General features: G+C 40.0%; 2 protein-coding genes across 8 annotated transcripts in view; one reads left to right on the top strand and one right to left on the bottom strand.

Moving 5' to 3' along the window:
* Positions 1-208: 208 nt before the first annotated feature.
* Positions 209-12714, bottom strand: LOC117345206. Of its 5 annotated transcripts, none has more exons than XM_033908220.1 (4): positions 12561-12714; positions 5494-5708; positions 2203-2323; positions 209-1849 (listed from the first exon to the last, which is right to left on the bottom strand). In XM_033908220.1, exons 2-4 carry the CDS (start codon positions 5670-5672, stop codon positions 1748-1750), a joined length of 402 nt encoding a protein of 133 aa, XP_033764111.1. In that variant the 5' UTR covers positions 5673-5708; positions 12561-12714; the 3' UTR covers positions 209-1747. The 5 variants fall into 5 exon arrangements, with proteins under 5 accessions (XP_033764111.1, XP_033764114.1, XP_033764112.1 ...); XM_033908223.1 differs by lacking the exon at positions 12561-12714 and adding an exon at positions 8419-8435; XM_033908221.1 differs by lacking the exon at positions 12561-12714 and adding an exon at positions 6222-6286.
* Positions 12715-15487: 2773 nt separating this feature from the next.
* LOC117345162 (translocation protein SEC62-like) overlaps positions 15488-26092 on the top strand; it is a 32088-nt gene continuing 21483 nt past the window's right edge. For all 3 annotated transcript variants that reach the window (XM_033908160.1, XM_033908161.1, XM_033908162.1), the window contains exon 1: positions 15488-16055. In XM_033908160.1, coding sequence (XP_033764051.1) covers positions 15648-16055 — 408 coding nt within the window. In that variant the 5' untranslated portion in view covers positions 15488-15647. The remainder of the gene's footprint in view (positions 16056-26092) is intronic.

The raw sequence follows: 26092 nt of genomic DNA on the forward strand, positions 1-26092 counted from the left end.
TCTTGGTGTCGACAACAGTTAAGTTTATAATAGTCTGGATAAAAACTGTAGAAGCTTCCGATGCTAAAAATATCCGTTCAATAACATCATTGATAATACCGATATAACCAGTACTACACGTCCTTCTTTCGTCAGTATAACGACATTCATTGAACAGTCAAACATCATTTGACATAGAGTCTCATAACGACCACGCCGAACACAGGTCGAAATGAAAGTAGAAATGAGTTTGTTCATTCATATTTTATTTAAAACATGTACATATATAGATGAATCTACTATAAAATTTCGCATTCCTCTGGGAAACACCAGACTATTTGTAGGCGTATTTTCTAAAAGATTATACAGTAAAATCCTGATATTATAAAAAGATAATTACTGTCGTTACCATAGTATTGCATCAACGGTCTAAATGTCTACAGGAGCTCAATCTAACCTGCAACAGTTTCGGTATGGATTCCGTTTTGTAAATAAAGTTTATATAACCGAAAAACAAAAGCAAAACACAAATGATGATAAGAAGAAGAAGAAGAAGAGGAGGAATTTGACAGAAACCGTGAGTTTTATATTGTCCCATCACCGTAAATAAATTATGATCGGGTTGGTAACTCCTTGAAGTAAGTATTCTTGTCAACTTTTCTTATGAAAGTAACCCTTTAACTAGGGTACTTAATTTGAAATACTTACTAGATTATTATGTTATCAGTGAATGATAGTAAACAATAAACCGTTGACATTCATATAAATATATCCCCAATAGATACAGATCTAATAAAATTGCTATATCCTTAAACTAAAAGTTGATATATCGTTGAATTAAAATTTGTTCTGTCGTTAAACTAAACATCAACATATCATCATATTCAAAAATCACATGAATGATGTACAAATTCATTATTTTTACAGTGAGTAAAAATATTTAGTTCTAGATAATACTCAAACAATGTAACACATTTAACAATACTAAACTAGCACAACAATTAGCCTTGGGAAAGAAAAATTCAGACTACAACAGGTGCCCCCGGAATGTTGATGATGCTGCAAACAGAGAATATATTATATGATATAGATAGATCCTATTGTGTTGTTTGTTTTGTATGTAGATATATTGGTTATGTTGTATTAAAGGACATGTTTCACGTTTACTACAACATAATCAATAGATCGTGACGAGCAAATGGATCCGAATAACAGTTCCAAAAATACAAAGAAATTTGGTAACTGTGTCCAAGGAAATTGAGATATAATGATGTATGGCATGTGGTTATAATTTAATCTTAATTGAAACAAGTGCTTGAATATGCTAAAATATATGCTATTATCCCATCACATACTTAAGTCACTGCTGTGTGCAAAATTTTGAATGGCACCTGCGTAGCCATTTGTAAAAAGAAAAAAGAACGTTATGAAAGCCAACACAAATGAATGTAAATTCGCTAGTGTAATAGTTGGGCGTATGTCAGCATTGTAATACAACTCTGGCGTGCTTTTTATTGGCTGTGTCAATCAAAAATTCAATTTGACGTCATAATAGGGATAATGACGTGATGTCATAAATTGTGAGTGGCACAAAAAAATATGCAGTCCCGTTTGATTAAGTCCACCACATTTTTACTTTCAAACATTTCCAAATGTAAGTTGTGACTATTAAATTGTAATTAAGGTTCGCGAAAATAAAACCTAAGACTCGTTTCATAGAATATATGATACGAAAAATGTAATATGCTAGTAACAACAGATGACCCGTCTACTCTTTGACAGTTGAACATCCACTCATATTTCCGTCGTTGTCAAGGATACAGATATCTTCATCCGCACAAGAACTTGTGGCACAGCCTCCGACCAGTGTCTAACAAATGCATAAAGAGGTTTTGTTAGGTATAATATTGTTTAGCGTTCTATAAACAGCTATGGTCATTTAAGGACAATGATAAGGTTTGGTTTCGTATTGTTTAACGTCGTATAAACAGCTATGGTCATTAAGGACGGCAAGTTGAGACAGAAAATCACGATAAAACATCCGGTCAGCCAGTCAGCCAGTCAGCCTTACACAATAACAAGATTCCCGTAAACTATGAAGATATTCTATTAAGATATTTATCTATACGGTTGACGTGGAAATATCTGAAAACAACACACATTTTTATCAACACATGATAATTAGAATGATATTTTTATCAAGATAAGATCCACACTACTTACCGAGGAGGCTGTGACGTCAGAGAAGAGGTACCCGGTCCTGGCCGACAGAGATCCACTGGTTGAGTTGTTGGCGTTCATCTCACAAACCTTGTTATTTGTGTCAAAACTGACCGAGTCACACCTGGGGAAACAGATTCTTTATAAGGTATGTTCGTCCTACATCGATCTTTATACACGCTTAAACCCAAATTAAATTACGTCATTGGCTCAAAGCACTAAAAATGTGCAGTCTAAACAAACTACATGCTTTTTTAGTTGTTAGTTTAGATCTAATCTTACTTATTTAGTAAACACAACTCCCGAGTTTTGTCCTCTTTATTTGAATGGGATAGAGTAAACCTCAGATAAGTCGTAGTCGACGGCACCAAATAAAATAATCGACCTATTTAGAGATTTAAACGTTATAGAACTACTAGTAGTATGTACGGCTATATGGAACGACAAAAATGACCACCATCCACGAGTTGTCTGCCATGTCCGATAGCATGGTGTGACAACGTAATAAATAAACGAAATAAAGTTATATCTTATACCATAACCATGAATTTTAATGAAATAAAGATTATAAGTTTAAGATTATAAGTTAAATGTGTCAGAAAGATGTGAGTACAAATGGTATATGTATTGCCTTTGAAAATCACTACCCACATCTACCAGCCAATCAAAAGATCACTGCCCACATCTACCAGCCAATCAAAAGATCACTGCCCACATCTACCAGCCAATCAAAAGATCACTACCCACATCTACCAGCCAATCAAAAGCGAACAAACCACGACTAGCCTATTTCAGGTACAGCACACCTGTACATACGTTTGTGTGTTTATCAATATCGAGCCCACGTTATATACCTCGCATGCTAATATGTGACAATATAAATTATATACATGTAGTACACTTTATTTATCATATAGATATGTAGATGTCCTTGGTGTATCAACTTAATTGTGTACGTAGTCTTTCCTCTCTGTATGGTGAGCAAAAACTTAAATCCCTCCCTACCACTAGACGCAGGTTTAGAGACGTCATGAAAAGCCGACAGTTTATGAGTGAGGTGTTTTTGCCTTCATATTGATTAAAAAATTCAGATTTCACTGAAGTCGGCGACAGAGCATCGTAACCAAAACATGTTCTGAATTAAGCCAGCTCTAATTCCGAACTATCGTGTTTATTTTGAAAGTTTCTACACTGGCAGGTCAACTAAACCAATAAATCAAATGGCTACCATTTTTATAACAATGTACAATCGAATCAAATATTCAAAAGCAAAGTCGATGGAATATAGATTTCCAGAAGTCCAAACATCGTTTGATCAACCTCGGCCATTTTTCCATCCATGATTGTTCTATTATGGTATCAGAAGGCCCATACAATAAGGAAGGACGCATTCATTTTGCTGTTTTAATCCAAGAAAGTTTACACGACATGTGAAGTGATGGCGAGAACATAGTTAGAATACATTTTTGGGTGATAGTGGGTTTTTTTTGTGCCTTTAATTTTTTTGGGGGGGCGGGGGGGGGGGGGGGGGGGGGGGTTCTTTTATTTATTTATTTTTCTGTCGCCAGATTGTTCGGCTGTTTGTTGGCATACCAATGGTAACACCCATTTGTTTTGTTCTAGAAGAAACATGACGCTATAGAAGAGCTTATGAGAATAGAAATCAATTACTTTCCAATATCCTAGAATCCCCACATTAAATAACTGATACGATATGTAGGTTTAGATTTGGACTGACCGAGGAAATCGATCTTAAATCACCAACCGACCTTAAAACCAATCGCATAACAAAGCCTTTCTGTATCACCTGATCACATGAACCTTTACTTTGTGTATTACCAACAAGACTGACTTACTACGGAACTGTATAATGAGCTCGAGCATTTTGATTTTTTCCTCTTGAACATTCCCTTTCTTGATAACAACATGATTCTCTCTCCAGTAGTGTTTGGTTGTTGCAATTAATTTGATGTAATATACATATAGATTCATGTGATACTGTGTCATACACGATGACTCGTTTACCCTGACTGTATGGCGAGTCTTTATAGTGACCTAGTGACTGTGGATTGTGACTGTGGATGGTGACCTAGTGACTGTGGATGGTGACCTAGTGACTGTGGATGGTGACCTAGTAACTGTGGATGGTGACCTACGTAGTGACTGTAGATTGTGACCTAGTAACTATGGATGGTGACCTAATGACTGTGGATGGTGACCTAGTGACTGTGAATTGTGACCTAGTGACTGTGATGGTGACCTAGTGACTGCGAATTGTGACCTAGTGACTGTTGATGGTGACCTAGTGACTGTTGATGGTGACCTAGTGACTGTAGATTGTGACCTAGTGACTGTGGATGGTGACCTAGTGACAGTGGATGGTAACCTAGTGACTGTGATGGTGACCTAGTGACTGTGGATGGTGACCTAGTGACTGTGGATGGTGACCTAGTGACTGTAGATGGTGACCTAGTGACTATAGAGGGTAACGTAGTGACTGTAGATGGTGACCTAGTGACTGTGGATGGTGACCTAGTGACTATAGATGGTGACCTAGTGACTGTGGATGGTGACCTAATGACTGTGGGTGGTGACCTAATGACTGTAGATGGTGACCTAGTGACTGTGGATGGTGACCTAGTGACTATAGATGGTGACCTAGTGACTGTGGATGGTGACCTAATGACTGTGGGTGGTGACCTAATGACTGTAGATGGTGACCTAGTGACTGTGGATGGTGACCTAGTGACTGTGGATGGTGACCTAGTGACTGTTGATGGTGACCTAATGACTATAGATGGTGACCTAGTGACTGTGGATGGTGACCTAGTGACTGTAGATGGTGACCTAGTGACTGTGGGTGGTGACCTAGTGACTGTAGATGGTGACCTAGTGACTGTAGATGGTGACCTAGTGACTGTGGATGGTGACCTAGTGACTGTAGATGGTGACCTAGTGACTATAGATGGTGACCTAGTGACTATAGATGGTGACCTAGTGACTATAGATGGTGACCTAGTGACTATAGATGGTGACCTAGTGACTATAGATGGTGACCTAGTGACTGTTGATGGTGACCTAGTGACTGTTGATGGTGACCTAGTGACTGTTGATGGTGACCTAGCGACTGTGGAAGGTGACCTAGTGACTGTTGATGGTGACCTAGTGACTGTTGATGGTGACCTAGCGACTGTGGATGGTGACCTAATGACTATAGATGGTGACCGGTAGCCCCTGTTTGATCCCGTATGGTTACATAATTATTCTTATAAAATATTTAAACTGTCAACTCACTTGTTGATTTGCTGACAGAGCGAAAAACAGGAAAACATGTCTGGAATGGTGAGGTTGAGAAAGAATGGCTCGGACAGGCCTTTATCCGTCTCGTAGTTGTAGGAGACGTAGTCCAGACATTGGTATGTATGGATAGTAACACACAACAAAATGCTGGATAACCAGGCCCTACTATCCATCTCAGCTTCAGTATCTCAGTTCTGTTAAGGTTGGCGCTGCAATGAAATACACGTAGAACCATTCGTGGTATGATTGATTATTTTACTAAGTAATCAAAGTGCTGCGTAGTTGAACAAATAGAAACGTTTGATCAGTTTTACAAGATATGGCAATGACTATAAATGATATTCACTTGTATATACTGCTAGACTTTCCCCGACACCATGCTGTTAAGTCTAGAGTTCGATAATGATCAGAACTGGTAAATAAGCATTTCAGAAAATGGTTCATTTGTTCATAAATAAATCCTCATTCCCACTATTTCACAACTTCTACACGGCTCTAACGGCCATGACACATTTATGTAAACGTATGGAACCCCATCCGACTGATATGTGATGTATCTGGGTAGATATTTATACTTATAAGGTCGAATTTGGCACTGTCCTAACGGTAGACTTACCTTGAGTACCTTTACTGGTCTATCCCTGACGACTGTCCTAACGGTAGACTTACCTTGGGTACCTTTACTGGTCTATCACTGACGACTGTCCTAACGGTAGACTTACCTTGGGTACCTTTACTGGTCTATCCCTGACGACTGTCCTAACGGTAGACTTACCTTGGGTACCTTTACTGGTCTATCCCTGACGACTGTCCTAACGGTAGACTTACCTTGGGTACCTTTACTGGTCTATCCCTGACGACCGTCCTAACGGTAGACTTACCTTGGGTACCTTTACTGGTCTATCCCTGACGACCGTCCTAACGGTAGACTTACCTTGAGTACCTTTACTGGTCTATCCCTGACGACTGTCCTAACGTCAGACTTACCTTGGGTACCTTTACTGGTCTATCCCTGACGACTGTCCTAACGGTAGACTTACCTTGAGTACCTTTACTGGTCTATCACTGACGACTGTCCTAACGGTAGACTTACCTTGGGTACCTTTACTGGTCTATCCCTGACGACTGTCCTAACGGTAGACTTACCTTGGGTACCTTTACTGGTCTATCCCTGACGACCGTCCTAACGGTAGACTTACCTTTGGTACCTTTACTGGTCTATCCCTGACGACTGTCCTAACGGTAGACTTACCTTGGGTACCTTTACTGGTCTATCCCTGACGACTGTCCTAACGGTAGACTTACCTTGGGTACCTTTACTGGTCTATCCCTTACGACTGTCCTAACGGTAGACTTACCTTGGTACCTTTACTGGTCTATCACTGACGACCGTCCTAACGGTAGACTTACCTTGAGTACCTTTACTGGTCTATCCCTGACGACCGTCCTAACGGTAGACTTACCTTGATTACCTTTACTGGTGTATCCCTGACGACCGTCCTAACGGTAGACTTACCTTGGGTACCTTTACTGGTGTATCCCTGACGACTGTCCTAACGGTAGACTTACCTTTACTGGTCTATCCCTGACGACTGTCCTAACGGTAGACTTACCTTGGGTACCTTTACTGGTCTATCCCTGACGACCGTCCTAACGGTAGACTTACCTTTGGTACCTTTACTGGTCTATCCCTGACGACTGTCCTAACGGTAGACTTACCTTGGGTACCTTTACTGGTCTATCCCTGACGACTGTCCTAACGGTAGACTTACCTTGGGTACCTTTACTGGTCTATCCCTTACGACTGTCCTAACGGTAGACTTACCTTGGTACCTTTACTGGTCTATCACTGACGACCGTCCTAACGGTAGACTTACCTTGAGTACCTTTACTGGTCTATCCCTGACGACCGTCCTAACGGTAGACTTACCTTGATTACCTTTACTGGTGTATCCCTGACGACCGTCCTAACGGTAGACTTACCTTGGGTACCTTTACTGGTGTATCCCTGACGACTGTCCTAACGGTAGACTTACCTTTACTGGTCTATCCCTGACGACTGTCCTAACGGTAGACTTACCTTGGGTACCTTTACTGGTCTATCCCTGACGACCGTCCTAACGGTAGACTTACCTTGGGTATCTTTACTGGTCTATCCCTGACGACTGTCCTAACGGTAGACTTACCTTGGGTACCTTTACTGGTCTATCCCTGACGACTGTCCTAACGGTAGACTTACCTTGGGTACCTTTACTGGTCTATCCCTGACGACTGTCCTAACGGTAGACTTACCTTGGGTACCTTTACTGGTCTATCCTTGACGACTGTCCTAACGGTAGACTTACCTTGGGTACCTTTACTGGTCTATCCCTGACGACTGTCCTAACGGTAGACTTACCTTGGGTACCTTTACTGGTCTATCCCTGACGACTGTCCTAACGGTAGACTTACCTTGGGTACCTTTACTGGTCTATACCTGACGACTGTCCTAACGGTAGACTTACCTTGGGTACCTTTACTGGTCTATCCTTGACGACTGTCCTAACGGTAGACTTACCTTTACTGGTCTATCCCTGACGACTGTCCTAACGGTAGACTTACCTTGGGTACCTTTACTGGTCTATCTCTGACGACTGTCCTAACGGTAGACTTACCTTGGGTACCTTTACTGGTCTATCCCTGACGACCGTCCTAACGGTAGACTTACCTTGGGTACCTTTACTGGTCTATCCCTGACGACTGTCCTAACGGTAGACTTACCTTGGGTACCTTTACTGGTCTATCCCTGACGACTGTCCTAACGGTAGACTTACCTTGGGTACCTTTACTGGTCTATCCCTGACGACCGTCCTAACGGTAGACTTACCTTGGGTACCTTTACTGGTCTATCCCTGACGACTGTCCTAACGGTAGACTTACCTTGGGTACCTTTACTGGTCTATCCCTGACGACTGTCCTAACGGTAGACTTACCTTGGGTACCTTTACTGGTCTATCTCTGACGACTGTCCTAACGGTAGACTTACCTTGGGTACCTTTACTGGTCTATCCCTGACGACTGTCCTAACGGTAGACTTACCTTGGGTACCTTTACTGGTCTATACCTGACGACTGTCCTAACGGTAGACTTACCTTGGGTACCTTTACTGGTCTATCCTTGACGACTGTCCTAACGGTAGACTTACCTTTACTGGTCTATCCCTGACGACTGTCCTAACGGTAGACTTACCTTGGGTACCTTTACTGGTCTATCTCTGACGACTGTCCTAACGGTAGACTTACCTTGGGTACCTTTACTGGTCTATCCCTGACGACTGTCCTAACGGTAGACTTACCTTGGGTACCTTTACTGGTCTATCCCTGACGACTGTCCTAACGGTAGACTTACCTTGGGTACCTTTACTGGTCTATCCCTGACGACTGTCCTAACGGTAGACTTACCTTTGGTACCTTTACTGGTCTATCCCTGACGACCGTCCTAACGGTAGACTTACCTTGGGTACCTTTACTGGTCTATCCCTGACGACCGTCCTAACGGTAGACTTACCTTGGGTACCTTTACTGGTCTATCCCTGACAACCGTCCTAACGGTAGACTTACCTTGGGTACCTTTACTGGTCTATCCCTGACGACTGTCCTAACGGTAGACTTACCTTGGGTACCTTTACTGGTCTATCACTGACGACCGTCCTAACGGTAGACTTACCTTGGGTACCTTTACTGGTCTATCCCTGACGACTGTCCTAACGGTAGACTTACCTTGGGTATCTTTACTGGTCTATCCCTGACGACTGTCCTAACGGTAGACTTACCTTGGGTACCTTTACTGGTCTATCCCTGACGACTGTCCTAACGGTAGACTTACCTTGGGTACCTTTACTGGTCTATCCCTGACGACTGTCCTAACGGTAGACTTACCTTGGGTACCTTTACTGGTCTATCCCTGACGACTGTCCTAACGGTAGACTTACCTTGGGTACCTTTACTGGTCTATCCCTGACGACTGTCCTAACGGTAGACTTACCTTGGGTACCTTTACTGGTCTATACCTGACGACTGTCCTAACGGTAGACTTACCTTGGGTACCTTTACTGGTCTATCCTTGACGACTGTCCTAACGGTAGACTTACCTTTACTGGTCTATCCCTGACGACTGTCCTAACGGTAGACTTACCTTGGGTACCTTTACTGGTCTATCTCTGACGACTGTCCTAACGGTAGACTTACCTTGGGTACCTTTACTGGTCTATCCCTGACGACTGTCCTAACGGTAGACTTACCTTGGGTACCTTTACTGGTCTATCCCTGACGACTGTCCTAACGGTAGACTTACCTTGGGTACCTTTACTGGTCTATCCCTGACGACTGTCCTAACGGTAGACTTACCTTGGGTACCTTTACTGGTCTATCCCTGACGACCGTCCTAACGGTAGACTTACCTTGGGTACCTTTACTGGTCTATCCCTGACGACCGTCCTAACGGTAGACTTACCTTGGGTACCTTTACTGGTCTATCCCTGACAACCGTCCTAACGGTAGACTTACCTTGGGTACCTTTACTGGTCTATCCCTGACGACTGTCCTAACGGTAGACTTACCTTGGGTACCTTTACTGGTCTATCACTGACGACCGTCCTAACGGTAGACTTACCTTGGGTACCTTTACTGGTCTATCCCTGACGACTGTCCTAACGGTAGACTTACCTTGGGTACCTTTACTGGTCTATACCTGACGACTGTCCTAACGGTAGACTTACCTTGGGTACCTTTACTGGTCTATCCTTGACGACTGTCCTAACGGTAGACTTACCTTTACTGGTCTATCCCTGACGACTGTCCTAACGGTAGACTTACCTTGGGTACCTTTACTGGTCTATCTCTGACGACTGTCCTAACGGTAGACTTACCTTGGGTACCTTTACTGGTCTATCCCTGACGACTGTCCTAACGGTAGACTTACCTTGGGTACCTTTACTGGTCTATCCCTGACGACCGTCCTAACGGTAGACTTACCTTGGGTACCTTTACTGGTCTATCCCTGACGACCGTCCTAACGGTAGACTTACCTTGGGTACCTTTACTGGTCTATCCCTGACGACTGTCCTAACGGTAGACTTACCTTGGGTACCTTTACTGGTCTATCCCTGACGACTGTCCTAACGGTAGACTTACCTTGGGTACCTTTACTGGTCTATCCCTGACGACTGTCCTAACGGTAGACTTACCTTGGGTACCTTTACTGGTCTATACCTGACGACTGTCCTAACGGTAGACTTACCTTGGGTACCTTTACTGGTCTATCCTTGACGACTGTCCTAACGGTAGACTTACCTTTACTGGTCTATCCCTGACGACTGTCCTAACGGTAGACTTACCTTGGGTACCTTTACTGGTCTATCTCTGACGACTGTCCTAACGGTAGACTTACCTTGGGTACCTTTACTGGTCTATCCCTGACGACTGTCCTAACGGTAGACTTACCTTGGGTACCTTTACTGGTCTATCCCTGACGACTGTCCTAACGGTAGACTTACCTTGGGTACCTTTACTGGTCTATCCCTGACGACTGTCCTAACGGTAGACTTACCTTGGGTACCTTTACTGGTCTATCCCTGACGACCGTCCTAACGGTAGACTTACCTTGGGTACCTTTACTGGTCTATCCCTGACGACCGTCCTAACGGTAGACTTACCTTGGGTACCTTTACTGGTCTATCCCTGACAACCGTCCTAACGGTAGACTTACCTTGGGTACCTTTACTGGTCTATCCCTGACGACTGTCCTAACGGTAGACTTACCTTGGGTACCTTTACTGGTCTATCACTGACGACCGTCCTAACGGTAGACTTACCTTGGGTACCTTTACTGGTCTATCCCTGACGACTGTCCTAACGGTAGACTTACCTTGGGTATCTTTACTGGTCTATCCCTGACGACTGTCCTAACGGTAGACTTACCTTGGGTACCTTTACTGGTCTATCCCTGACGACTGTCCTAACGGTAGACTTACCTTGGGTACCTTTACTGGTCTATCCCTGACGACTGTCCTAACGGTAGACTTACCTTGGGTACCTTTACTGGTCTATCCCTGACGACTGTCCTAACGGTAGACTTACCTTGGGTACCTTTACTGGTCTATACCTGACGACTGTCCTAACGGTAGACTTACCTTGGGTACCTTTACTGGTCTATCCTTGACGACTGTCCTAACGGTAGACTTACCTTTACTGGTCTATCCCTGACGACTGTCCTAACGGTAGACTTACCTTGGGTACCTTTACTGGTCTATCTCTGACGACTGTCCTAACGGTAGACTTACCTTGGGTACCTTTACTGGTCTATCCCTGACGACTGTCCTAACGGTAGACTTACCTTGGGTACCTTTACTGGTCTATCCCTGACGACTGTCCTAACGGTAGACTTACCTTGGGTACCTTTACTGGTCTATCCCTGACGACCGTCCTAACGGTAGACTTACCTTGGGTACCTTTACTGGTCTATCCCTGACGACCGTCCTAACGGTAGACTTACCTTGGGTACCTTTACTGGTCTATCCCTGACGACCGTCCTAACGGTAGACTTACCTTGGGTACCTTTACTGGTCTATCCCTGACAACCGTCCTAACGGTAGACTTACCTTGGGTACCTTTACTGGTCTATCCCTGACGACTGTCCTAACGGTAGACTTACCTTGGGTACCTTTACTGGTCTATCACTGACGACCGTCCTAACGGTAGACTTACCTTGGGTACCTTTACTGGTCTATCCCTGACGACTGTCCTAACGGTAGACTTACCTTGGGTACCTTTACTGGTCTATCCCTGACGACCGTCCTAACGGTAGACTTACCTTGGGTACCTTTACTGGTCTATCCCTGACGACCGTCCTAACGGTAGACTTACCTTGGGTACCTTTACTGGTCTATACCTGACGACCGTCCTAACGGTAGACTTACTTTGTGTACCTTTACTGGTCTATCCCTGACGACTGTCCTAACGGTAGACTTACCTTGGGTACCTTTACTGGTCTATCCCTGACGACTGTCCTAACGGTAGACTTACCTTGGGTACCTTTACTGGTCTATACCTGACGACCGTCCTAACGGTAGAATGTCCCTGACGACTGTCCTTGGAATGACTCGCTACATATATTTACACCGCCCGTTTGTCACCACAATGGCGGGTATGGGTGCTTCTAACTACCCACTGGAGACAGCAGCTGAATTATCGATCATGTAAATTAACATACACACGGATCACTTGGTTTTCAGACCTGTTTATTTATGGAAGTCCATCTCTGTAAAGGAACTGTGTGATCAATATAGATAATGGTAGGTAAGCATTCAAATCAAAGATTTATTAGAAATGTCGTGACGCGCGTGGAACCATATAAGAGAATACAGAATGATTGAAATACCACGTGATGAATAATTATCTGTTCAGCTAACTCCGTCGCTCCATTAACACACACTATGAAAGCTCTTCCAGTTAACATTTATAATTTATTGCTGTTTTATTAGTTAATTTCTGTCATGAACAATATCAAGTTAAAACAGCAACCTACCAATAAAAAGCAATATAACAAAACAAATAACGGCACCATTTTATATAGTCTAATCTGGGGATGGTACCACTAGTTAGTGAAATTCCGTCAGAAAGTCAAAAGTACATTTCAAATACAACTGGTCTTGAATTTGTCATCCAATACTACATTTAAAATATTGTTGGTTTGGACCTTCGCAGCTAATATTACATGTCCATGGTTGTCCTATATGTTGAACACTCCCGAAATTATGCCATTGTTACTAATCATTTAACAACTGTGAAACAAATTACTCAGCCACTCCTGTTGGCTGGAATAGACGCTTGGCAGGGGTTAAAATATTGAAGAATTCCGGAGTACCTTGAAAAAATCACAGGGGTTTGACAGGGGTCAAAATATTGAAGAATCACGGAGTAACTGGAGAAATCACAGGGGCTTGACAGGGGTCAAAATATTGAAGAATCACGGAGTACCTGGAGAAATCACAGGGGCTTGACAGGCTTTATCCCCAGATCATTTATTATCGACGATATGAGATCTGGGAACGGACCCCTGGATAAAATTTCATTCTGGGTCGTAGGAACATGACAAGCCCCTGTGAGAGAAAGCCCGCATTACTAATCAAATACTGTACATGTATACTGAAAATACATAAGCGAATATTGACAGTCAAATACTACTATGAATACAATGAGTTGGCGCAAAATCCCAACCAAAGTCCATGTACGAGCATATGATTTTTATTACGTATATAAATCGAAGACTGAAATATGTCAAGTTCCTGTGAACAAATCAATATTTCCGGATATGTTTAAGTTTTACTCGTCAAATCAGTTCCGCTTTTCCGTGTTTCACGCGTAATATATAAAACAGTGTGACAATCGCCCCAGGCCCTCTATACTTGTACAGGTATATCACAATGTAGGTTCTTTATCCAGGTATTCCAGGTAAAAAATCGATTGTCACTCTACCTGTGACCGTGAACATCCCTCGTGGTCGAGTACTGAAACAAAAATAGATTTTTTTTACCTGAATGTTTTATTTTAGCTGTCAGGTTTAGCTCTGTGTTGACGATGATACAATGACATTATCAATCTCCTAGGGACTAGAAACTGTTCATCGAGGATAAGTCTAATTAAGCTTATCCTAAAATATTAATGGTAGGTACAGTATGTGTTAAGGACATGCGAATCAATATCTGTATGTACATGTATTTCATACAAAACAACAAACACAGTATGGTGGATTTTGTTTTATACAATGACGTCAAAAGTTTAATCTGGACAATTTCTAAAGTTATTTATCTGAACGAAAATAAAGTTGAGTCTAAATCAACTTCCATCGGCCAGACAGCTTTGTATGTGTGAGATGAATTACTATTAAACTTGCCACTGTAAATGTTGTGGAAATTAGGAAAATAATCCACAAAGGTAAACCCAGGGCACAGTTTAAACAGTCTCCATGAAATGACAGACTGATTTCTCTCTAGTTTTCTTTCGAAAAGGTATTGAATGAGTTATTTCCAAACGTATATGGCTGGTCAACAAGTATATATGTCAAGCAGTTGAAATGTTTCATAACATATGTTTATCGCTTGTGGAAAGTAAACATACATGTATTTTGTTTGTTTGTTTTGTTTTGTTTTGTTTTGTTTTGTTTTGTTTTTGTTTGTTTGTTTGTTGTTGTTTTTGTTGTTTGTTTGTTTGTTGTTTTTTTTATGTTATTCTGAAAACTTTTGATCGAGTATGCGCGGAATTGATTTGTACAAATAAAGTTAAAATCCCATGGAGGAGATGTGGAGATATTGGTCTGGATAAATGATATGTGTTGATGAGACTTCCTCTAAGTTAGGTTATATTGATACAGGAGTTCCTCAAAGCTCCATGCTGGGTCCTGTAATGTCTTTGTTGGAAATAAACGATATAACAGATTATTTGACTCAGCATTTCGTCTTTTCACAGATAATGTTTTACTTCAATATTTTCCTTTTCCAGTCCTGGAATACAAACTTCCTTAAATAAAAAAAATAGATCTCTAAGTACACTGAAGGAGAGAGCGTTGATAATATTATCAAAATTGGTAGCCACTCCTCTAGTCTATTCTTGGCAAATAAAAATGTTTAAACAAACTAATAAAAAACGAAAAGCGTCAGTTTCTAAATAACGGACGAATAAAGTTTCAGGTTGTGTTCATTGTAATAAACTGTCATTAAAATAGTATCAGGATCGAGACTGCTGGAGCGTCAGGTTTTCATGATTGTCAGCTAAATAATATACCCCTAACACCGTACACACTTATCTTACCTACAGTCAAAGTTAGAATCTAGCTCGCCCGGGGGGACGGGCAAACTGACGTGTGGCTTATGACGGATACATATATTACCCAGGGGCTAAAAGGATCAGGAAGTTTGATCTACCCGAATATTAGGACGGGTTAAACTCGATACGTGGGAGAGTGTTAGAGACACTGGTAACATTACAGACCCGTGCCCGGACACCTTCTATACCATTATCTGGGGTATTGTGTTGGAGTATTGTTTCTAATCTTAGTAACATTATCTATTGTTTTGATATATATTTTTAAAGTGTTTTCATATATATCTAATCATGGGATTCGTTCGGAGAAAGAAGGAGAAAAAAGATCCCAATAGGCCTATATACGGCTTACTGATCCGAAACTTTTCCTCGTCCGAGGGAAGTGACGAAAGTGCAGACGAGGACGTACAGAAGGATACGCCTAAGGAAGATCAATGTATCAAAGATGAGGATAATTCTCTAAAAGATGAAGACCAAAGTCAAGATCAGTCTAAAGAGGTTGTAGTTCACAGTCAATCTCACAGAGGTCATGGTCACAGTCACTCTCACAAAGGTCATGGCCACAGTCATGGTGACGGAGAAGGGTGCCCAATCCACGATCACGACTTTGATTATTTCAAGAAAAAGGTGGAAGAAGATATACAAAAACAACGGAATAAAAAGAAGAAAAGTTTCCTCAGTTGGAAGGAGCAAGTGAAGGTACGTAATAAATAATTAAGTTTTCCAAATTAACAATATTTTCATTTATTTTCATCACGAAAGGTTAATTAAATGTTTGGGTTTTTTTTCTTTTTATTTCTTTTTTTTTTTTAGTTCAGGATAAATTTTTTGGTATAGTCGTAACTTGCTGTTTAGTGGATAACATAGGTACCCTTACGAACTCAGGCTAGTGTGAATTTCCCTTTATTTTAGTGGGAGGGTATCTCCATAGAAAACGACACTAGAGGTCGCTAGTACGAACCCCATGTAGCGATAACGGGTAATCTTCATAACATCTTCCCAAGGAATTATACAGCCTCTAAATCTTCATATTACGATAGAGAAATATCCAATTAAACTCCGATTTATTGGGACATTTATGATAACATTAATGGGTTGATGGCTATAAACAATTACTACATGTCAATAACGTTTGGATGACATAAAGTCGACATATAGATGCATATACATATACCTATGTATATCATAGAGAGTCTAACTGTACATGTATATCATCTCTAGATCTGTCTTTCTTCTTGTCATTCTTCTTTGCTTTTCTTTCTTTATAATCATTATAAGTATACTGTGTCGCTATCACAATCTTTGTAATATATATTTGTGGGGAGGGCTTTTAAAAGTTGTTAAAAACTTGTGCCCAATCTCATTGTGTCTAAACAATAAAATACGTTGGAATCGTTAGAGAGCCGACCTGTATGACCATCTTCCTCAGTTATAATCACTGTTTAATGAATGAAGCAGGTCTGAAGTATCAACGTCGTATTTCCAGATGAAAATATATTTGAAAAAACTTTTCATGATCATTGATTGGAGAATAAACTAACGGGAACAGTGAAAAAAACGTTATAGTGTATGTACAATGTATATTATCTAGATCAGCGGTGAGTCGGGTTACTACATATGTATTGAGCTAGGTTGCACATAACAAAATATAGATAAGTTCAAAAACAAAAGTTTATACAAATTTCTGTTATGGCTTCATCATTAGTTTAAGTATATTCTATTGCAAATGAATATTTGCAAAAGAATTGGATACAACTTTTCACAACTGTTCAACAGTTCTTTTCTTTAAAAAAAACTACTTCTCAAAGGATTGAGAAGGGCAGATGTGAAGAATATCGCATTTCAGTATGAATTAAGACACAGACACCGTATCCCGAGTATAGTGAGTATAGAATAGCATCATATCGTCCTTATTGAGTTCGTCATTGCTGCCTGGGGCCAAACGTGAGGAAATTCAGAAAGGAAGTCGGGAAATCAAAATTGGTCGAAAAAATGTTAAAACATAAAAGTCAATATGCATTTACATCATAATTAAATAATTTGTTATAATATTGGATAGCTGTTAAAAAGAACATGAAATGAGGATGTGATTCTAACCGATGTCACTAACCTATGTCACTATCCGATGTCACTAACCGATGTCACTAACCGATGTCACTATCCGATGTCACTATCCGATGTCACTAACCGATGTCACTAACCGATGTCACTATCCAATGTCACTAACCGATGTCACTACCGTATAAATGGATTAGGCGTGCTTGTTTCTTTAACCACTAAATTACACGTCAGCATTCCTATGCGACCTGTAGACTATAGTATACCGTATATACTGTATTATAATTAGGAATAAACATTACGTATATGATATGAACATGCTATATCATAATTACGGTCTAGTAAGTCATATAACGACGGTATAATCCAATATAGGTACTGGATCTTAACACTAGAAATAGATAATTGTCAACTAGTAATAACGACAGTACTATACGACTATAATATAATTACTTATATGCTATATCATAAATTCAAAGATACTATATTATAATTACGTATACACTGTTTCATAATTACGTATATACTATATTAAAATTACGTATACACTATTTCATAATTATGTATATACTATATTATAATTACGTTTATGCTATATTATATACAATTACGTATATACTATAATATAATTACGTGTATGCTATATTATAATTACGTATATGCTATATCATATATTCAAACATTATATTATAATTATTTATATATATATTATATCATTATTAAATGCAATACTTTAAAGAGTTATGCGTATATTTCGATCGTCGTGGGATTTTGTGTGGACAGTTGGGCTATTGCGTTTCGATAATTACTGTTTTGATATAATTATTATTTGACTATAGATACTTTCAATAAAGGTGCTGATGGAACGTTACTGAGATTTGGAGTTCTGGGCTATAATGTTTCATTTTTATAGAAACTGTGTTTTGCGTAATTTTCGAGCGACGTGGGGCTTTTTGGGGAAAGTGTGTGGCTCTAAAAAGAGCCTTTAGGGCAAAGCCCTGTGGCACAAACAGGAACAGAAACTCTAGATGAGTTCGATGACATCGTCGTCGCCTTCGTAGCTGGAGGAGCGATGATAATCGTCGTCGCTGCCGAATATCTCTGTCCTGAGTTTGGTGACCTGGATGGCTTGCCAGTGAGCGTAGTCGTGGTACATGTTTCTCATCCCCTCCACGACGGCCAGCCTCAGTCTCAGGGAGTAGCGGAATGGGCGTCGGTTGTTTGCCTTGGCTAAGTCGTATCGGTCTTGCAGTCCCTGAAGCTTCGAGTTGAGGAGGACGATTTGCTCGCAGGCTCTTCGGAACTTCCTCTCGGCGTCGACCAGAGTGAAACGCATGTCCAGACGTCCGGGGTTCTCCTCCATCAGAGTGCGGAGTCCGGCGGCGTACATGTCTCCGGTGGTCTCTGTGTCCGACATGCTCAAATGTTATTCTGGTTTATCGAATATTCTTTTCAGATACGTTGGGAGATATCTTGTATAGTGAAGTCGAAGAATGGCTCTGGTAGTTGTAGTCGAGTGGAAGGTAAATGGGTACAATGAAGATCCGAGACCATGGTGCCGTTTTATATACTAAACCAAACATCTCTCAAAATGTCAAATATGTTTGGGGTGTCAGGTAGATTTCTGCTAACTCCAAGTGTCATGCCGGTCCATATAATGGTCAGTCGTACTTGACCACTCAGTAACGGCCAATGACGCGCTCAGCTTGATGTGGTCACCCGTCGCTCAATACACGCTGAGGGGTGTTAGTTCGGTCATCACCTCGCGCTTGTCACGTGCTAATGAAAACAATCGGGCCGTATAACGGTCAGTCTGGGATCTATGTAAACAACATCCACGTTAATCCGTAACATGTCACCTTAGTTGAACAGGTAACAATCACATCCAGGTAGAATAATTAACGAGAGTGACATTTATATTAATAAATATGAAAAATAAATTGATAATCGGGAAGAGTCTAATTTCATCCTCTTGTGATAAATGTAGAACAGTACAAAATTACATCATTTAAAAATACTTACACACGGTGCAACTCCGACAAAGTGTAATTATGATTAATTGAAAACAAGATTAAGTTATTGTATATTTTATACAATTATGCAGTCATATGCCTTCTGATATTACAACCTTCCAAAGGTTGGAGCTGTTCTTTTATTTGAAGTGAACAAATACTTGATTACAACCCAAATAAAACTTACGTTCTCGGCAGCCATATTGTAAACGTCACACCTTGTCGTATCAATAAGTGATCATCCTTAGCTAGCTGTTAACGTAATTGATATAAAATTGAAATATTTCTTGTTCTTGAAGTTCTAGTTTATGCTTACACTATCGGTGGTGTTAGCATCTATAGGACAAACATTCCTGAACGGTCCATAATTATATAAACACTCATTAATGTGTTTTTATGCTGTTCACACGAATAAAATAAAAACTTTCAAGAACAATTAAATATATAGATATACAAACTACATTGTAACTTGTTCGAGGTAAGTTAAGCTAATGTTTATTTTCACAAAAACGAAATGTTCGCAAAACGGAAATGAACCATTGTAAGTTGGATCACCGTCACGTGCTTGACACGTGCCAATGAAAACAACGATGTCATTATAACGCTCAGGGATTCTCTTGTAATAATGTTAGAAATATAAGGAATTTTTTAAGATATCTAATTCACGGTACGGCTAAGAGAGAAATACTTTTAAAAAGTTCAGATTTTGTTTTCTTCTAATCAGTTATCTTTCCTTCGTAATGCATTGTTTTTCGTGCTTACAACAAGATGCTTGTGAAAAGTGTACGATTTTCAAATAATCTCCATTTCGATATAGATACTTCACGCATACGAAAGTAGTTAGATATAACATCCACAGTTGCTTTGGTTTCTTTGATCATAAAAATTAAGAGAATTCCTTCCTACTTTTCAAAACGAGGTTTTTGCATATTACCCGTAACTCATTTGTATACAATTTTTTACCATGATGACGTCATAATGTTATGACGCATTGGGCTATATTATAATTATGTTTCGAATTATGCTGGCTCTGTTTTCTCTCACCATGTAAAATGAAATCTGTTATAATGTATATGTAATAAAGAACTTGAATTTAAACTTGATATAATCCTATATGCTGATGCATACGGAATCAATAAAATGAATTGAATGGGACGGTGAATAATTTATGAGGGCAATTTGCATGTGATGTTAAGTCGCATAAAAGGCAGTCAGATTTAATTCAAATCTTAAGTCTCTTCATTTGTTTTACGATGTTACTATACTATTTTTGATGGAGGAATAAATATACAAGATAAATTATACTAAGTTTATTTTTCTAAAATGTCATGGGCCCACGATGGGACATAAAAACAAATATTAACGAAGTGTTACTGATCAAACCTTACGTGGACCCCGGTCATAGTGTACAAGGGGTGGTAATTGTAATACAGAGCTCAGGGCCACGTCACATGAGAATTTTAATTACTGGTGAAAACATTCAATAATCGATGTGGAATTACGTTGAGTATTACATTTTCATGTCAGTATTTTATCGTTTGTACATGTATTTGTGAATTTAGTCGACGTTCCCTGTTTTGAGAATATCCTCATTCCAAATATAAGTAATGCTTTGTACGTAACGCTAGAACAGTTACCATGTATATGTATATTCATAAAGTTGTGGAATTGTTTGAGAGGCTGAGGGTAGGGGGATGCGGGGGGGGGGGGGGGGGGGGGGGGGGGGGGGGGGGGGAGGAAGGGGGAGGAGACTGCGAATTTCTTAGAAAGAGTATAATGCGTAAATTTCGATCGTCGTGGTTTTTTTTTTCTGTGTGGACAGTTAGGATATCATAGAAACAGTTTTATGCGTAATTTTCGAGCGACGTGGGGCTTTTGGGTTTGTTTTTTTTTCTTTAAAGAGGCTTACCCGCAGACGGACCGGTAAACGGCACATCTCCGATCACTAAATAAACTTCAGTACACGTTTCTATGTGACAAAATTAGAGGCTTTCCGACTTTATTTCTTGAAAACAATTACAGAATATGTATTTAAAAGACGTTTTAAAACTCAACCTGAGAGGGAAATGTATGGAATATAACGGCAAATCTTCTTTGTAAATCGCCGCTGCCTTTGAAGTTATCACTGTGCGGCACTGTGCACGTGCTTGTTTCTTTGATGTGTCAATCAAATTAGACTTAATGCGGGTTGCGATTAAATAAATAATATTTAAAAATGAGGTTTTAATATCACTTTTCAGCGTTTTATAAGGAAAATAAAATGAAAAACTCAACAATTCCAACAATCTGTCATGTGTAAAAAATCTTTTTCTATTAGCCAATTTTTCTGATCTCTCTGCGGGCAAGCCTCTTTAAGACAAAGCAGGTTTTTTCAATGATACCTAATAATGTACATAATACAGTCTCTAGTACAAGAGGTTAATGTAAATAGGTTCCTTAACAGGCCAGGGATGTTTAGTCAGTAGTAGTCTATCTATCTATCTATCTATCTATCTATCTATCTATCTATCTGTCCGTCCGTCCGTCCGTCCGTCCATCCATCCATCCATCCATCCATCCATTATTCATTCATTCATTCATTCATTTCAACTGATATGTTGTACTTTATCGGGGGAAATCCGTTATATATCCTTTTTCGAATAGATTTTCCTTGTGGGAAATAAAACTCATGGTGTTTCCGAATCTATATATAAACTCTTTTTTGAGCTATTTCTTTCTTTCTTTCCAACTTGCGGTTTTAATATGGTTCTTTCTTACATGTAACTACAGTCCGAGACATATATACAGATATACTATATATATGTCTCTGGTACAGAACACAAATACCTACAGTATTACGCTTTTCATCATTATTTACACATATAAACAGATCGACTGTATTACTGTTTTGATATAAATATTATTTGACTATAGATACTTTCAATAAAGGTGCTGATGGAACGTTACTGAGATTTGGAGTTTGGGGCTATTGTGTTTCATTTTTTATAGAAACAGTGTTTTGCGTAAATTTCGAGCGACGTGGGGCTTTTTGGGAAAAGTGTGTGGCTCTAAAAAGAGCCTTTACGGCAAAGCCCTGTGGCACAAACAGGAACAGAAACTCTAGATGAGTTCGATGACATCGTCGTCGCCTTCGTAGCTGGAGGAGCGATGATAATCGTCGTCGTTGCCGAATATCTCTGTCCTGAGTTTGGTGACCTGGATGGCTTGCCAGTGAGCGTAGTCGTGGTACATGTTTCTCATCCCCTCCACGACGGCCAGCCTCAGTCTCAGGGAGTAGCGGAATGTGCGTCGGTTGTTTGCCTTGGCTAAGTCGTATCGGTCTTGTAGTCCCTGAAGCTTCGAGTTGAGGAGGACGATTTGCTCGCAGGCTCTTCGGAACTTCCTCTCGGCGTCGACCAGAGTGAAACGCATGTCCAGACGTCCGGGGTTCTCCTCCATCAGACTGCGGAGTCCGGCGGCGTACATGTCTCCGGTGGTCTCTGTGTCCGACATGCTCGAATGTTATTCTGGTTTATCGAATATTCTTCTAAGATATGTTGGGAGATATCTTGTATAATGAAGTCGAAGAATGGCTCTGGTAGTTGTAGTCGAGTGGAAGGTAAATGGGTACAATGAAGATCCGAGACCATGGTGCCGTTTTATATACTAAACCAAACATCTCTCAAAATGTCAAATATGTTTGGGGTGTCAGGTGGATTTCTGCTAACTCCGAGTGTCATGTAGGTCCATATACTGGTCAGTCGTACTTGACCACTCAGTAACGGCCAATGACGCGCTCAGCTTGATGTGGTCACCCGTCGCTCAATACACGTTGAGGGGTGTTAGTTCGGTCATCACCTCGCGCTTGTCACGTGCTAATGAAAACAATCGGGCCGTACAACGGTCAGTCTGGGATTTGTGTAAACAACATCCAAGTTAATCCGTAACATGTCACCTTAGTTGAACAGGTAACAATCACATCCAGGTAGAATAATTAACGAGAGTGACATTTACATTAATAACTATGAAAAATAAATTTATAATCGTGAAGAGTCTAATTTCATCCTCTTGTGATTAATGTAGTCATGGACATATAATAAGATATTATACGTCCCTGATGTAGTACAGTACAAAATTACATCATTTAAAAATACTTGCATATAGAAGAGACATCTATATATGTCTTTGCATATAGTACAACTCCGACAAAGTGTAATTATGATTAATTGAAAACAAGATTAAGTTATTGTATATTTTATACAATAATGTTGTTATATGCCTTCTGATATTACAACCTTCCAAAGGTTGGAGCTGTTCTTTTATTTGAAGCGAACAAATAATTGATTACAACCCAAACAAGTTCTTACGTTCTCGGCAGCCATTTTGTATATGTCACCCCTGGTCGTATCAATAAGTGATCATTCTTAGCTAGTTGTTAACGTAATTGATGTAAAATTGAAATATTTATATTTTAGGGGTCATACTTACACTATCGGCGGTGTTAGCATATATAGGTAAAACATAACTGAACAGTCCATAATTACATAAAGACATCAATATGTATTTATGCTGTTTACGCGAATAAAATTTAAAAAAAAATTCAAGAATAATTAATATTACAATCTAATATATATACATACAAACGACATTGGAACTTGTTCGAGGTTATGTTGGATAATGTTTATTTTCACAAAAACGAAATGTTCGCTAAGCGGATATGAACCATTGTTAGTTAGATCACCGTCACGTGCTTGGCACGTGCCAAAATAACGGAGTTAATATAACGCTCAGCGATTCTTTGGCAATAATTTTAAAGATTTAAGGAATTTTGTAAGATATTTTAATTCACGGTACGGCTAAGAGAGAAATACTTTTTAAGAGTTCAGATTTTTCTTCTTCTAATTTGTTATCTTTCTTTCGTAATGCAATGTTTGTCGTGTTGTTTACAAGTACAATTAAGATGTTTGTGAAAAGTGTACGATTTTCAAATAATCTCCATTTCGATATAGATACTTCACGAATACGAAAGTAGTTAAGGATCAACAGTTTCTTTGGTTTCTTTGATCATAAAAATTAAGAGATTTTCCCCCTACTTTTCAAAACGATGTTTTTGCATATTACCCGTAACTCATTTGTATACATTTTTACCATGATGACGTCATAATGTTACGACGCATTGAGCTATATAATAATTATGTTACGAATTATGCTGGCTGCGTTTTCTCCAATCTTGCAAAATGAAATATGTTTTGATATGTATGTACTAAAGAACATAAACTTGATATAATCCTATATGCTGATATACATACGAAATCAATACAATGAATTAAATATGACGGTGTATAATTTATGAGGACAATTGGCAGGGGATGTTAGGTCGTCAGATTCCATTAAAATTTTATGTCTCTTCACTTCTTTTACAATGTCCCTGTCATAATAATGCTTTTGACGGAGGAATAAATATACAAGATAGATTATACTAAGTGTATTTCTCTAAATTCCATGGACCAACGATGGGACATAAAAACGATACTAAACGAAATGTAACTTATCCAACCTTGGGTGGACCCCGGTCATAGTGTACAAGGGGGTAGATCATTGTAATACAGAGCTCAGGGCTACGTCATGTCACATGAGAATTTTTATAACATGTGAAAACATTCAATAACGGTGTGAATTACGTTGGGTTTTACGTTTTCATATCAGTATTTTATTGTGTGTATTTGTGAATAAGTTGTTTTGGGAATATCCTCATTACAAATATAAGTAAATATTTAGATCAGTTACCATATATGTGTGAATAAGTCGAAGTTCCCTAAATTGATGAAGTTGTGGAGTTGTTTGCGAGATTGAGGGTAGGGGGTTAGAAATAGTGTAATGCGTAAATTTCGATCGTCGTGTTTTTTTTTAGACTGTTGGGCTATTGTGTTTCAGGTATTATAGAAACTGTGTTTTGCGTAAATTTCGAGCGACGTGGGGCTTTTTGGGGAAAGTGTGTGGCTCTAAAAAGAGCCTTTAGGGCAAAGCCCTGTGGTACAAATAGAACAGAAACTCTAGATGAGTTCGATGACATCGTCGTCGCCTTCGTAGCTGGAGGAGCGATGATAATTGTCGTCGCTGCCGAATATCTCTGTCCTGAGTTTGGTGACCTGGATGGCTTGCCAGTGAGCGTAGTCGTGGTACATGTTTCTCATCCCCTCCACGACGGCCAGCCTCAGTCTCAGGGAGTAGCGGAATGGGCGTCGGTTGTTTGCCTTGGCTAAGTCGTATCGGTCTTGCAGTCCCTGAAGCTTCGAGTTGAGTAGGACGATTTGCTCGCAGGCTCTTCGGAACTTCCTCTCGGCATCGACCAGAGTGAAACGCATGTCCAGACGTCCGGGGTTCTCCTCCATCAGACTGCGGAGTCCGGCGGCGTACATGTCTCCGGTGGTCTCTGTGTCCGACATGCTCGAATGTTATTCTGGTTTATCGAATATTCTTCTAAGATATGTTGGGAGATATCTTGTATAATGAAGTCGAAGAATGGCTCTGGTAGTTGTAGTCGAGTGGAAGGTAAATGGGTACAATGAAGATCCGAGACCATGGTTCCGTTTTATATACTAAACCAAACATCTCTCAAAATGTCAAATATGTTTGGGGTGTCAGGTGGATTTCTGCTAACTCCAAGTGTCATGCAGGTCCATATAA

This window comes from Pecten maximus, chromosome 16 (assembly GCF_902652985.1).
Source record: "Pecten maximus chromosome 16, xPecMax1.1, whole genome shotgun sequence".
Taxonomy (NCBI): domain Eukaryota; kingdom Metazoa; phylum Mollusca; class Bivalvia; order Pectinida; family Pectinidae; genus Pecten; species Pecten maximus.